At 37.0% G+C, this 13,693-nt stretch overlaps 1 protein-coding gene across 2 annotated transcripts in view; it reads right to left on the reverse strand.

Moving 5' to 3' along the window:
- Positions 1 to 13,693, reverse strand: part of INTS7 (integrator complex subunit 7) — an 84,957-nt gene that overhangs the window by 9,789 nt on the left and 61,475 nt on the right. For both annotated transcript variants that reach the window (XR_012122863.1, XM_037015274.2), the window contains exons 14-17: positions 12,155 to 12,349; positions 11,201 to 11,304; positions 10,103 to 10,171; positions 3,210 to 3,342 (exon numbers count right to left, since the gene is read on the reverse strand). Coding sequence is in view for 1 of the 2 variants with exons in the window: in XM_037015274.2 (XP_036871169.1) it covers positions 3,210 to 3,342; positions 10,103 to 10,171; positions 11,201 to 11,304; positions 12,155 to 12,349 (501 nt within the window). In the remaining variant the exon portion in view is untranslated. The remainder of the gene's footprint in view (positions 1 to 3,209; positions 3,343 to 10,102; positions 10,172 to 11,200; positions 11,305 to 12,154; positions 12,350 to 13,693) is intronic.

Below are 13,693 nucleotides of genomic sequence, written 5' to 3' on the forward strand. Positions count from 1 at the left end.
TTGCAGGGACATCCTACTTATGCTGGAACCTTCAATGCCACAATAGTGTTCAAGGAGATAAACATCTTTAAAGGATGGATTTAAAGAACCCCAAGTGATTTCAGGCTGTTTCCAGGCAAAAAGGCATCATTATTCCTTTTAAAAGAATAGATGCAGATTTTACAGGTCCCCTCTGGACAAGTGAGAACTGCTTCTAAGGCCATGAGCCCTGTAGGCATGCCTCCGCAAGTATGCTAGCAGATTACCATTAAGGTTGCAGTCTGGAGATGGAAAATCCCCTGTCATGGTCAGTAAACCAACAGGAGGACTAGGACAACGCTCTCTTTATTGTCAAATCCAATACATTTCAGCCATTGTATTTTTTGCCATTTCTATGGCAAAAAGGGTTCCTGTCTCACTTTTTCTCATCCTTTCCTTCTTCATCTTCTTCCCTAAATTCTCTTTGTTCTTTAAATGTTGGAGCTCCCTTTCCTCATTTTCTCTTCTCAGTTTTTCATAGGCAATTTTCTTTACTCCCATGACTTTAAGGACCTCTGTGCTCATGATGACCTATGCGCATTTCAGTCCATCTCCTTCTTCCAATTCCAGACCTATCAATCCAACTGCCTACAAGACAGCTGCATGTTCAAAAATGAAACCTTCACATTTTTCCACGTTCCTCTACATTCTCGGTCTCATGTGTGCTCAGGGTACCTAAGCTAGAAACCTGGAGGTCATGTCTCCATCCTCTCACATCTAATTTAAAAAAAAAAAATCAAGTCTTGAAATTATTACCCCCAAATATCTTTCTTACGTCTCTGCTCTTATTCTTTCTGCCATTATATTATTTTGGCCCTTATGTTGGATTACTACAAAAGCCTTAAACCACTCTTCTTTATCCTCTAATTTCATGCCCTCCAAGCAATTACCTGTTCTGCTTCTGTGTAACAATAATGTACAATCTTAACCATAACTTAACCACTTCTCTCTCCCACCCATTTAAAATTCCTAAAAAGTACCCCAGTGCCTACAGGATAAAGTCCAAACTCTTTAACACTGTTCAAAGCCTTTTGTCACCCGGCCTCTGCCTAGCTCTCTGGTCCCAGCTCTTCAGTCCTTAGCCTGCATATTATGCTGCAGCAATAACGAACTGGTCCAGAAGACACCGTATATTTCATGTCTCTGCCTGAAATTCCCTACGCCTTTCCTCATCTGCTTGGAAAGCTCACATGCAAAACTACAGCCTCTCTGACTTGCACCCTCACCCCATTTTCCCTCTCCTTGGACATGAACTACTTTCTCTTTGTGCTATGCCTCTTCCCTGTAGCAAGAGCTCTATCGCTGCACGTGTACTGTGTTTGTAAATTCTTTCTTCTCATCAGACTATGAATAACTTGAGGGAAGAGCCTCTATTTTGTCATTTTTCTATTCCTAGGATCCAATAAATACTTGTTGAACTGAACTTGGGACTCAAAGTATCAAATCTATGAAATACAACTGGAAAGGAGAAAAGCGGAAATAACATTTATTAGCCACTCCTTATGTGCCAGGCCTGGCACTGTGCTAGGCAACAGGCATTATTCAATTTTAACTTTGCAGTAACCCTCTGAGGTAGATACTTTTCACATGTTACAGAAAAGGATGTTAAGTAATTTGTCTAAAATAAGAGACCTGCTGAGTGGCAGAGGCAGAATTTGAACCTAGTGCTCTTTTTTTTCTGTACTCTGCCTCCTACTGCGCGGAACCTTTCATTCTCTCCCTTATATTCAGTGGATTCAACACCATCAACCTCTAGTTTCTATTTGGCATCTATTTAATTTCTTAGAAGCTTAGAGGGATATGAAGGTAATTTAATGGTTCACACAGCAGTGTGTATTTCTTTCAAAAGTAATCATTACAATCTCCCCTAGCAACCAATCTCAGCATCAAACAGCTACTTGTATCAATTCAATTTAGCAAATACATATTGACGATCTTATGTGGAAAGCAGTGTCAACTAAAGGATCTGTCCTTAAAAATCTAATCTAACTCCTTAACACCACATCCTGCCAGCTTCCTCTACAACACCTGATAAAGGGTGAGAGTGCGGGATGAGAAGAGCAGGGGTCAGAGAGCTGCAGGGAACACCGGCGCCTCATCTGCGGGCCAGGCAAGAGAAACCCTCCTCCAAGGTGTAAGTTCACAGATGGGGTGTTGGGGACTGAATGTGTGTCTCCCCCAGATTCCTACGATGAAGCCCTAGCTCCCGATGTGTTGGTATATGGAGGTGGGGCCTTGGCACTGGGAGGGCGTCAGGTTGAAATGAGGTCAGAGGATGGGACCGTATGGGATCAGCATCCTTACAAGAAGAGGAAGAAGACCCAGAGCTCTCTCTCCCACGGGTGAGGGAGGACTCAGTGAGAGAGCAGCAGACTGCAAGCCAGCAGGAGGGTCCTCACCACGAACCAAATTGCTGGCTCCTCGATCCTGGACTTTCCAGCCCCCACAACTATGAGAAGAAATGGCTGTTGTTTAAGGCACCTAGTCTTGAGATATTTTGTCATAGGAGCCTGAGCCAACTCAGATGCTGGGGAATGGCCAGAAAGGGAGGTGAAACTCTGGGTGACAGTGAGTCAGTCTGTCCTGTGACTGGGAAATCAGGGAGAAGACTGAATAAAGGGCAAGGGTTCAAGACTGCCAAAGGCAGCAGAGAGACAGGCCACAGGCAGCCAAGTGTGCCGAGAGGCATCGACTGCACCACCCGGCAGGAGCTGCATTACTGCTCACCAATAAACCCAGTTCTTGGTCTCAACTGGCCAGTGGTTCTCAGCCCTGGCGGTATGACAGAATCCCCTGGGCCTATGTGAAAAATACTAAGGCCTGGGCCTCAACTGCAGAGATTCAGAGTAAACTGGTCTGGGGTGGGGCCTGGATAGTGACGTATTTTTCAAAAAGTTCTCAAAGTGATTCTAAAATGTAGTCAGAGTTGAGACTATTGCAACTTCTGTTAAATCATTAAAAAAAGGAAAAAGTTTTACCTGCATTCTGGCAGAGCAGATTTGGCATGTTAATGTGACTAAGCAGCAGCTACAGACTTTTCCTCACAACAGTGCTACGAGGGAGGTACTACATTAACCCTGCTGTAGACTGGCACAGAGGTGAATTTGTTGAAGTCACACAGTCTAGGTGCCAGAGTTAGGTAAAAACCCACTTCCACATAATAAAAACCCAATGAAACAAATGCCACTTGCCATATAAGAAACAGGGGTATATTTCCGATTGAGTGATTCCACCTCCTCCAACACGTGGTTGTATACAGACATCATTCTTCTCTCATATTCACTGTCAGCATGCACTGCCCCAGTAGATCCATACTCCTGAAAGCTGAAGTCAAAATCAGTATCAATTAAGCAACCAAAATAGTAACCACTGTAATGTCTAAATGGGTCAGGGACTCTCCACATGCTCTCATTTAACTTCTAAAATAATGAAGCAGGCACTGTTACTTCCATTTTACAGAGAGGAAAGAGAGACCTGGTGAGGTGGCAATTTGCCTTCAGTCACATAAGCAGTAAACGACAAATCTGGAATTCAAACCCAGACCGACCTCAAATTACTTAAGACTTAATCACTCTGGTTGTTAGGTAGTATAAAAATGTTTAAACTTTGTCCCTGCCATGAGGTGAAAGAGAAATAAGACATTTGAAAAGGTATTTATCAATAAAGCCAGCAGACAAGTGCCAATTGACCAGTAAAGACATGTAAATAGCATGTCAGAATATGGAGGGAGCTGAGGGAGAAGAGATCACTCTTGAACAAATCACTAGGTGAGTAAGAAGGGTAAGACTGGAAGAGACGCAAAGAATGGAGGGCAGTCATGGCTGGGGAAATGGCATGAATCTAAAGCACGGACATGAAATTCACAGCAGTGTTCAGGAGAGCACTAGTACACAGAGCATGCTGGGAAAAACTTTACCTCGATTTCCTTTTTTTCCTCTACTACCTCAAACCCAAAAGTATTTCTGATAATATTTCCAAGTGAGGAAAGAAAGCAAAACTCTTTCATTCTAACTAAACTTCAAGGGGGCTATTTGAAAATGCAATACAGGTAATTTCACTATGCTGGGTAATTTTGGAAAACTGGGTTGAGTTGTATAGTATTCTTGATATTCTGAATACCAGTCCTTTGATAGAGTATGTTAGATAACATTTTCTCTGTCTGTGACCTGTCTTTTCAGTTTCTTAATGTCCTTTTCAAGAGTACAAGTTTAAAAATGTAAATCTAATTTAGCAAATTTTTCTCTCGTGGTAACTGCTGTTTATGTCCTAAGAAACCTTTGCTGACCTCAAGGTCATGAAGACTTTCTCCAATGTAAGTCTTCTAAAAAGTTTATGGAGTTTCATCTTTCACATTTTGGTCTATGATACATTTGGAATTAATCTTTGTGTATGGTTTAAGGTAAAGCAAGATTCTCCATGCCCCCACTTCCCTCAACCACCAAGCAAGTTGTTTCAGCAAAATCGTTGAAAAGACTGTCCTTTCCCCACTGAATTATCTTAATACCTTTGTCAAAAATTAAGTGACTAGATGAGTGTCTATTTTGGACTCGTCATTCTCCTCTCAAGCCAGTATCACATTGTCTTAATTACTGTAGCTTCATAGTAAGCCTTGAAATCTTTAGTATGTCCTCTAGTTTTTCTCCTTTATTCTGAAGTATGAATTGCACTGATTGGTTTTCTAATGTTAAAGCAACATAGCATTCCTGAGATAGAACATACTTGGTCTTGATGCATTATCCTTCTGCATATTGTTGGATTCAATTTATACATGTTTTGTTAAAAACTTTTATATCTTACATTCATGAAGAGTATTTGAAATTTTTCTTATTCACCTAAGTTATCACATTTATTGACAGTTATTGTTCCCTTTTGCTTTTAATATCTACAGAATTTGTATTGATACTCTTATTTGGTATCTGATAATTGGTAATTTGCTTTTCTTGTTCAGACTAGTTATATTAATTTTATTGATCTCAAAGAAAACTTTTGTTTTTTGTTAATTCTTCTCTATTGTTTATTTCTAACTGTTTCTGATTGAGCACTCTATTATCTTTCAATTTAGTTTAATTTGCTTTTCCTAGCTTCATATGGTAGAAACTTAGACTATCAATTTTAAACTTTTATATATGTATATATAAAAGCAGTTTAAGCTATAAATTTTTAAGCTCTGCTTTAGCTGCACCCCCGTTAAGTTTTGAAGAGTGGTGGTCTCATTTTCATTCTGTTTAACATATATTCTAATTTATCTTGTGATTTCTTGGCCAACTGCATTATTCAGAAGTCTTAATAATTTCTAAATATTTGGGAATTTTCTAAAATCGTCTTGTTTTTCTTTTCAAATTTAATTCTGTCAGATTCAATGCTTTTCATGTTTTGAGACTTGTTTTCTAGCCCAGCAGGTATCTTGGTAAATGTTCCACAGGCACCTCAAAGGAACATGTGTGCTGATGGTGGTGGTATACACATGTCAACTAGGCCAAGCTGGTTGACAGTGCTTTTCAAGTCTTTTACATCCTAAGAAATTTTCTGACAAGTTGTTATATCAATTTCTCAGAGGAAAAGTGTTGAAAACTCCAACTGTAACAGTGGATTTGTTTACTTCTCCTTTTAGTTCTGTCAGTTTTTGTTTCATATATTTGGAAGATCTGTTACTAAGTGTGTTAAATGGTTAGATTATGTCTTTTGCTGAGTTGATCCCTTTATCATGATGAAATATACCTCCTTATCAAGTCCTTGTCCGAAGTCCACTTTATATGATATTAAAAGTCATTGAAGTTTTCAGGGTTTGCATGATATACCTTTTTTTTTACTATTGATTTATCCATGTCTTGATATTTAAGTATACATACTTTTTAATTTAAGTATACATAATTTTTAAAATTTAAATATATGTATTTTTAATTTACCCATCTTTATTATTTATGCTAACCACATAAAGTTGGTAAGTAAAAAGCTTTTTTTCTTCAGCCTGATAATCTCTGATGTTATTTATAGTAAGACCATCTACACTTATTGTAATAACTAGTATGACTTGCTTTAAGTCTATCATTTTGTGATTTATTTTCTTTTTCCATCTGTTCATTGTTCTTTTTTCCCCTCTTCCCTGCCTTTTTTTGTATTAACTGAGTATTTTTTTTAGTATTCTATTTTATCTCCTCTATTGGTTTATTTTTTAGTGGTTGTTCTAGAACTTATTCACCCTTAGTTTATCACAAGTCATCTTCAAATAATATACCACTTCATATACAATGTAAGAATCTTACTTCTGTATTAATTCTACCCTCTACCCTTGTGTTATTTTGGACATTTTACTTCTACACATTATAAACTCCCAAACACAGTTATTATTTATTTTTTTTCTGTTTTTAAGAATAACAGCTCTATTGAGATATAATTGACATACCATAAAGTTCACCCTTTAAAAGCATACAATTAACTTATTTTTAGTACACTCACGAAGTTGTACATTAATCACCACTATCCAATTTGAGAACATTTTCATCATTCCGAGAAGAAACCTTGTACCTGTTAGCAGTCATTCCCCATTTCCCACCCCCACTCCCCCCACCACCCTGAGTCCCTGGCAACAACTAATCTCTGTTTCTGCCTATTCTAGACATTTCATACAATATGCCAAACACAGTTATTATTGTTCTAAATGATCAATATCTTTTTTAAAAAATAAAAAGAGTGCCTTTTATATTTACCATTTCTAGTGCTCTTCACTCTATTTTATAGTCCTGAATTTACATCTGAAGTAATTTTTCTTTAGTCTGAAGAACTTCAATGTTTCTTGTAGAGCAGGTCTGCTGGTGAAAATTTTTCTCAGATTTTGTCCGAAGTTTTAATAGAACTAAATCTTTATTTAGTTTTAATTATTGAAGGTTATTTTTACTGAATGTAGAATACTAGGTTGCTTTTTTCTCCAGAACTTTAAGTATGTTGCTATTGTCTTCTGGCTTGCATTACTTCTGATGAGAAAGCAGTGGAATTCTGATCTTTCTTCCCTTCTATGTCATGTATCTTCTTTCTCTGACTGCTTTAAACTTTTCTCTAGGTTTCAGCAATTTGATAATAATAATATGCCTTGTTGTGGTTTTATGTTCATCATACTTGGGGTTCATTAAGCTTCTTGGACGTGTGGGTTTATGTTTTTAGTTAAACATGACAAATTTTCAGTCATTTAAATATTTTCTTGCTCCTCATTCTCCTCCTTCTAGAATTTCCAGTCATATGTATATTAGTACAAATGGCATTGTCACAAAGGCCAATGTAAACTATTCAGTTTTTCATCCTTTTCTCTTTCACTGTCTAATTTGGTTAGTTTCTACTGATATGTCTTCAAGTTCACTGATATTTTCTTTTGCAGTATTTTACTGTTAAACCCAGTCTCAACCATCTTGAATTCTATATCCATCAAAGCTATTCTTCAAAAATAAAGGCAAATCAAGATACTGTATTTTTCAGCTCTGGAAATTCCTTTTGGCTCTTTTTACACTTTTTAATTTTTCTCATTTTATCTTTAAGTCTTTGAAAGTATTAATAATAGCTGTTTTAAAGTCCAAGTCTATAAATTACACTAGCTGTCATTTATAAGTCTTTTTTTCTAATTGACTGGATTTTCTCCTGCTTATTTGTCACATTTTCCTGCTTCTTTTCATGTCTAGTAATTTTTGATTGGATGTTACAATTGTGAATCTTAATGCCATTGAGTTGTTGGGATTTTGTTGTCTTTAAAGAATGTTAGATTTTGTTTTAGTAGACAGTCAAGCTACTTGTGCATAATCCTGATTCTTTCAAGGCTTACTTAAGCTTTGTTAGGAGAGGTCTAGAATAGTCTTTATCTTAGGGCTAATTTAGCCTTAGTACAAAGACAGTGTGACCCTTCTAGTATTTCTTCTGAATGCCCTAGGTGTTCAATGAGGTATCTCCAGTTTGGTTGGTGGTAACTCAAACATTTCCTAGACCTATGTGAGCTCTGGAAACTGTTCAGCTTATAGTTTCCAGGTAATTATTCTTCCCCTCATGGTTATTTCTTGCCTGGACTTGTGGAGTTTCACCTCATGAATGTGCAGCTTGGCATTCAGCAAAAATTCAGTCTATGCATTCTGGAGCTCTTTCTCTCCTTCCTCCTATCCAGTACTCTACTTTACAAATTATAGCTTCTTCTGGTTCTCCAAACCTTGATCTCTATCTTTTCAAAGACCACCAGGTTCTACTCTGGTTACTCCTCCCTGAGAATGTCTACAAGTGTCTCCAAGGCAGAGGAAAGGAAGGACTACTGCAGGGCTTACCTTATTTGTAAGGGGATCCTCTCTGGGAGATTACAATCTTGAGTTGCCTATTGTCCAATGTCTGAAAACAGTTAACTTATGTGTTTTATCAAGATTTTAGTTGTTCGAATAAAAGGGAAAGGCCAGTACTTGTTACTCTGTCACAGCCAGAGCCAGTCCCTTATTTTTTGGGCAGTAGACATAGAGTTCAAGTGTAAAGGAATCATGAGGATGAATAAAAAGCTAGAGTAGAAAAATGTAATGAACAAGCACCTCCAATGTTTTTTCTTGATAATACTAACAAGTTGGCATGAGGTAGACAATAACATTCATAATTATAAACATCTACTCTCTCCTACTGCACATTTACTAATATTGGCTCAGGCATTATGTTAGCTACTAGAGATACAAAGTTGAGTAAGACAAGGTTTCTTCTCCCAAAAAGACATCTAGGCTATGAAAAAGATAAGATGGATTTTATAAAAATTACAGAGAAATATCAGTGTTATGCCTCATTCACTTAAGGTTCTTTTTAGCAAGTCCTTCTTTACTTGGAAGGCACAGAATATATTATATCAAAAACCTAAGTTTTAGAAGGAATCTACTCCTTGTAATTGTATACCACTGAGAATGAAACACAAAGAACTCTCCTTTATGGTACAAGCTCTCTTCTCTAATTTTCACTGCTATGAAGTGAAAGATTATGGGAATGAGTTTGGGGGATAAAAGGGGATGAAGAGCAATGAAAAAAAGATGGTAAGAAGAGGAGACACTGAGAAAGTAGAGCGTACAAGCTGGCTAGGTAACTCCCTTCACCGTATCCCTGCTGACAATGCACCCACCTCACTGGTAACAAGTCAATGAAGAAAAACACTTATGTCCATCAACAGTACAATGATAGGTGTGTGCTAAGAAGGAAATTGAGTACAGCACAGCCAGAAACGCTGTGAACCTGGAATTATCAATTAATTGGCAAAAAATGAAAAACATGGAGATCTAAGAATGTTTTGGAGCTTAAAATGGAGGAGCTTATTTTTTTAGAAATCACAGCAAGTCTGAGCAGAAGATGAGCATGGAATAGAGTAAGATAAAAGGAAAAAAAGTAAAAATTACTATGTTATGAAAATATTAAAATGGATCAGATAAGTAGGAAAACAGATATTGAAGTTGCCAAATCTGAAGTAGGTAGCACTTTAAAAGAAAAGGCAAGGATCCTGGTATTGCCGTGAAAAGAAATGGGAAGTTAATGCTTTAGAGGAGAGACAGATCAACTGCTTTGTTGATTATACTGTCTTTGAGGAAGCTTACCCTAGAGTCACAGGCCTTACTAGAACTGGAAATTACAGACAGCTGAACAGACTACTATAATGGGAGAAAATATTTCTTTAAGAAAATATTTTGAATAATTAATTAGTTAATGGGAGAGCAGAAGAGAATTTTAATAAAGCAAAAACAGGAATATCTTTTTGTTTGGGAAGACAATAAAAATCTCAAGCTCAAGCTTAATTATATTATTAACTCAATTTTTCATACCAAAGTTTAGTTAGAACACACAAGAAGGATATATGTTCAAATTCAAAGAATTTCTTTCAGTTATTTTGTCCAAGTCCATGTCCTTGAAAACAGGAGATAGGAAGTGAGTAAAAGTCAGAAGAGCCAGGTTTTGTCACTAGCTATGTGACCTTAGGCAAGTGCTGGGGAAGTTCATCCTCTTTATTTCTTTTACAATACCTCTTGCAAAGCAATTGTGATGATGAGGTGAGATAACATTTTAGAAAGTGTTCTGTAAGGTAAACTATTATTAGAAATACCTTGCTGACTCTGGATCCAAAATCAGGGCCTCTATTGCATGAGATACCAGTAAACAGCTCTGCTGCTGTCTGGGCTTATGTTAAGGTCACATGTGAAAATAGAGAAATCCACATTAAACTTTATGTTATCTGAATATTAAATAAGTCAAGAAAAGGATCATATTTTTAATGAAGGTAACCATAATGTTACTGAATCAAATGCTCTGGGGCTCTACTGTTCTTTTAAGGAACAGTGTGATTCTTAAATTCTGTTCACAGAGGGGTACTTCAGAGGTTGCCTTATGTGGGAAGGGGGAAACAAGCAATAAGATCTATGATTCAATCACAGAAGCTGTTTTTATCCATCTTAGATATAGTGGCTTCACTGATAAAAGTCAAAAACAATGGCAACAACGGTCTATACAGTGGTTACTCCAGAGGTTCCTGAAGTGGGCGTGTAAGGGTTCTATCAACTCTCCTGAAACTGTATGCAAATTTTTGGGGTGTGTGCATATATGCATTTTGTAGAGGAGAGGGTCCATAGTATTCATTAAGTTTTCAATCAGGAGACCAAAATGCCAAGAACTACTGATTTATAGGTTCTACAACTTAAAAACAACTGATCTCTTCCCTCCTTTCAAGAAGGATTTGAGGCTGCTAATAAGAAAATATGGAGAAATTAAAGAGGACATAGGGAACAAAAGTGATGACTAAAACTACTGAATGATCATTAATAAAGGTGAGGAGAACTAGGGTTGCTAGCCATGAAGAAAAGGTAAGGCAAAATGGATATTTTTCTCTGGGGGGAAAATGTTTTGTGCTGTTTCCTGTAGCTCAGGTGAGTAGAGCATGCAACACGGGAGGACCTGGGTTTTGCATGCTCTCCTTAGATGTAGAGAAACACGACCACCGAGCCACCACACTTTTTTTTAAAGCCTGGTGAAGTTATAAAGTAAAATTATACTGCTCATACTAGATTTCAAAGGAGAAATTATTAATTATGATAAATTTGTAGGCTTAGCTAATATATATTTTTCAGTTGAGCATATCTGAAGTATTTACTCTACATTTAGAAGAATGTTTCCAAGAATAAGAAATAGTGAGACAAGCTTAGGATACAGTTCTACGTTCCTTAAAGTTGCTGAATCAGCATCAAAAGAAGCCTGATAAAGATCGCCATATCGGGAAGCAAGGCTTCGGAGTTCTTCCATGGACTGTTTCATCTACAAAGAAGGAAAAATACCAGTTATGATGAACAAACATGCTATTGTATAAACACCACAAAAACCAGAATATGAAAAACCCATCCTCAAACAGTAAAAGAATCCAAAAAACATTTCAATTCCTTTCATTTCCATTCCATTCACTCCTAAACTTTAAATAAAATTAACAAAGATGGCAAATAAAACTATAAATGTTCACAAAATCATAATATATATAATGTATATAGAAAAAACACTGCATTTTTAGCTTCTTCAAGTTCCACTAAAAAATTAACATATTCATAAACATCCCAAAATTTTTTAAAAATGCCCTTTCTTTTTAAATAAATATGCAGCATCTAGTGAGACATCACCCATCATTTTGTCATTCTAATAATACATCTGCCTATTTTTGGCAAGACAGTTGAGTTAATAAATAAGCTTTTGATATTTAATGTCTATGAGTCAAACCACTGATTTTTACATTTCAGAATTTTTCATCTCACAACTAACCTCAAAAACCTCTACAGTGTCACAGAATCCAAGAATGAATTAACAGTTGCCAAAGAGAAAGAAACTGGGTGGGGGTGGGAAGGGAGGGAGAAGGGGAATAAGGGGCATTACGATTAGCACACATAATGTAGCGGGGGGCACGGGGCAGGCAGTACAGCACAGAGAGGACAAGTAGTGACTCTACAGCATCTTAGTATGCTGATGGACAGTGACTGTAATGGGGTATGTGGTGGGGACTTGATAATGGAGGGAATCTAGTAACCACAATGTTGTCATGTAATTGTATATTGATGATACAAAAAAAAAAAACCTCTACAGTGTAAATAAAAACTGCACTGAAAATAAAGTTAAGACATACCTGATTGGAGATGCGACCACACCTCTGAAGGTCATTCCCTAAGGTCATGGCAATTGTTGTGGCAATTGCAGGTGGGGGGCTTGTCTTCAGGCTATTACAAGTACAGATAAGTTGAGAAAAGGCTTGTAGAAGGTCAATCCTAAGTTTTACAAATTCACACTGAAAACTTAAAGGATTCAGTGGTGTACTGGCAGCCTGGAAAACAGAAAGGTAATATTTAAGACAAAGTAAACAGAATAGCAAGATGGTGTTATACCAAGTATTTGTCACCGTTTATGCAGAAGAGCAGTAGTTCTAACATGGATGGATGAACACCTACATTATAAGGGGAATGATGTAATATTAGAGAGAAAAACACTGTTATTAGCATGCATTCTGAAAATGTATGTTCCCTCAACCAGCAAATTCCCTACTTCCTATACTCACAAAGACCCCATAATCTGTGGGTTGGCTAGATCATCAGTAAGATATCATACGGGGGATCTTCAACAACATCATCATTCCTCCAAAATCCCATTATCACCTTCCTTCCTAACCTGAAATTCTCATCTCTGCAATCACTAATAGAATTTTTAAAAGCTGGGAGGAAAGAAAGGTAAGGGCAGGAGAAACATGCTGCTTGAGAGTCCCTGTTAAAAAAGCATGTTGCCTCCGCTGCACTGATGGACAGTGACTGCACTGGGGTGTGGGTGGGGACTTGATGATACGGGTAAATGTAGTAACCACATTGTTTTTTCATGTGAAACTTTCATAAGAATGTGTATCAATAATACCTTAAAAAAAAAAAGCATGTTGCCTCATGGCTGCCTCCCTCCACTGCTAGCCAGACTAGTTTTAAAACCAATTTGAGTAGACATTTTAGAATGCATAGACAGATCACCATGGAAGAATAAGTTTCAATGAGGATGGAAAGGTGTCAGCGATAAGTCTTGGATAGCAAAAAGTACCATTAGCTAGCGACAGGGAACAAAGAATGGTAAGTCAAGCCAATGGGGGCGGAGAATTAAGACAACCTTTAATTATTTAGCAACTACCCTAGTGGAAAACCCAGCACAGTGCACTCAACAAAAGGCATACTAAAAATATGCTAACCTAACAATAAATAGATGCATAGTGAAACTAATTTCTGACATGACTAGCTTAAAACAGGCTGATGCTGTTTCGCAGACACTATCTTACACTTCTTTTAGCAGGAGAGTCAGGTATGTAACTCGGGGGTTCTAGAAATCAGTACATTACCAAGCATCACGCATTGACCTTAGTGTAGTTCTCTCTTCTTTTAAGTGTCAAATGATAAGTTTTATTATTTGGCAGCATTATTTTACTCTTATGAAATAGTCAACCACTCCCTGTATCCTTTATAAGAATATACATTTGCTATATATCCCTTTCAAATTGCAATGGACCTTGATGATATATATATATATATATAAGCTACCTGCATATAAAGTTATACAAGCTACAGGTAATAACTGCATTAAATATACTGAATTCTGTAGTTTTTCAAACTTTTGGGATGTTTTGTTCAAATCATCAAAC

This window comes from Manis javanica, chromosome 11, assembly GCF_040802235.1.
Source record: "Manis javanica isolate MJ-LG chromosome 11, MJ_LKY, whole genome shotgun sequence".
Taxonomy (NCBI): Eukaryota; Metazoa; Chordata; class Mammalia; order Pholidota; family Manidae; genus Manis; species Manis javanica.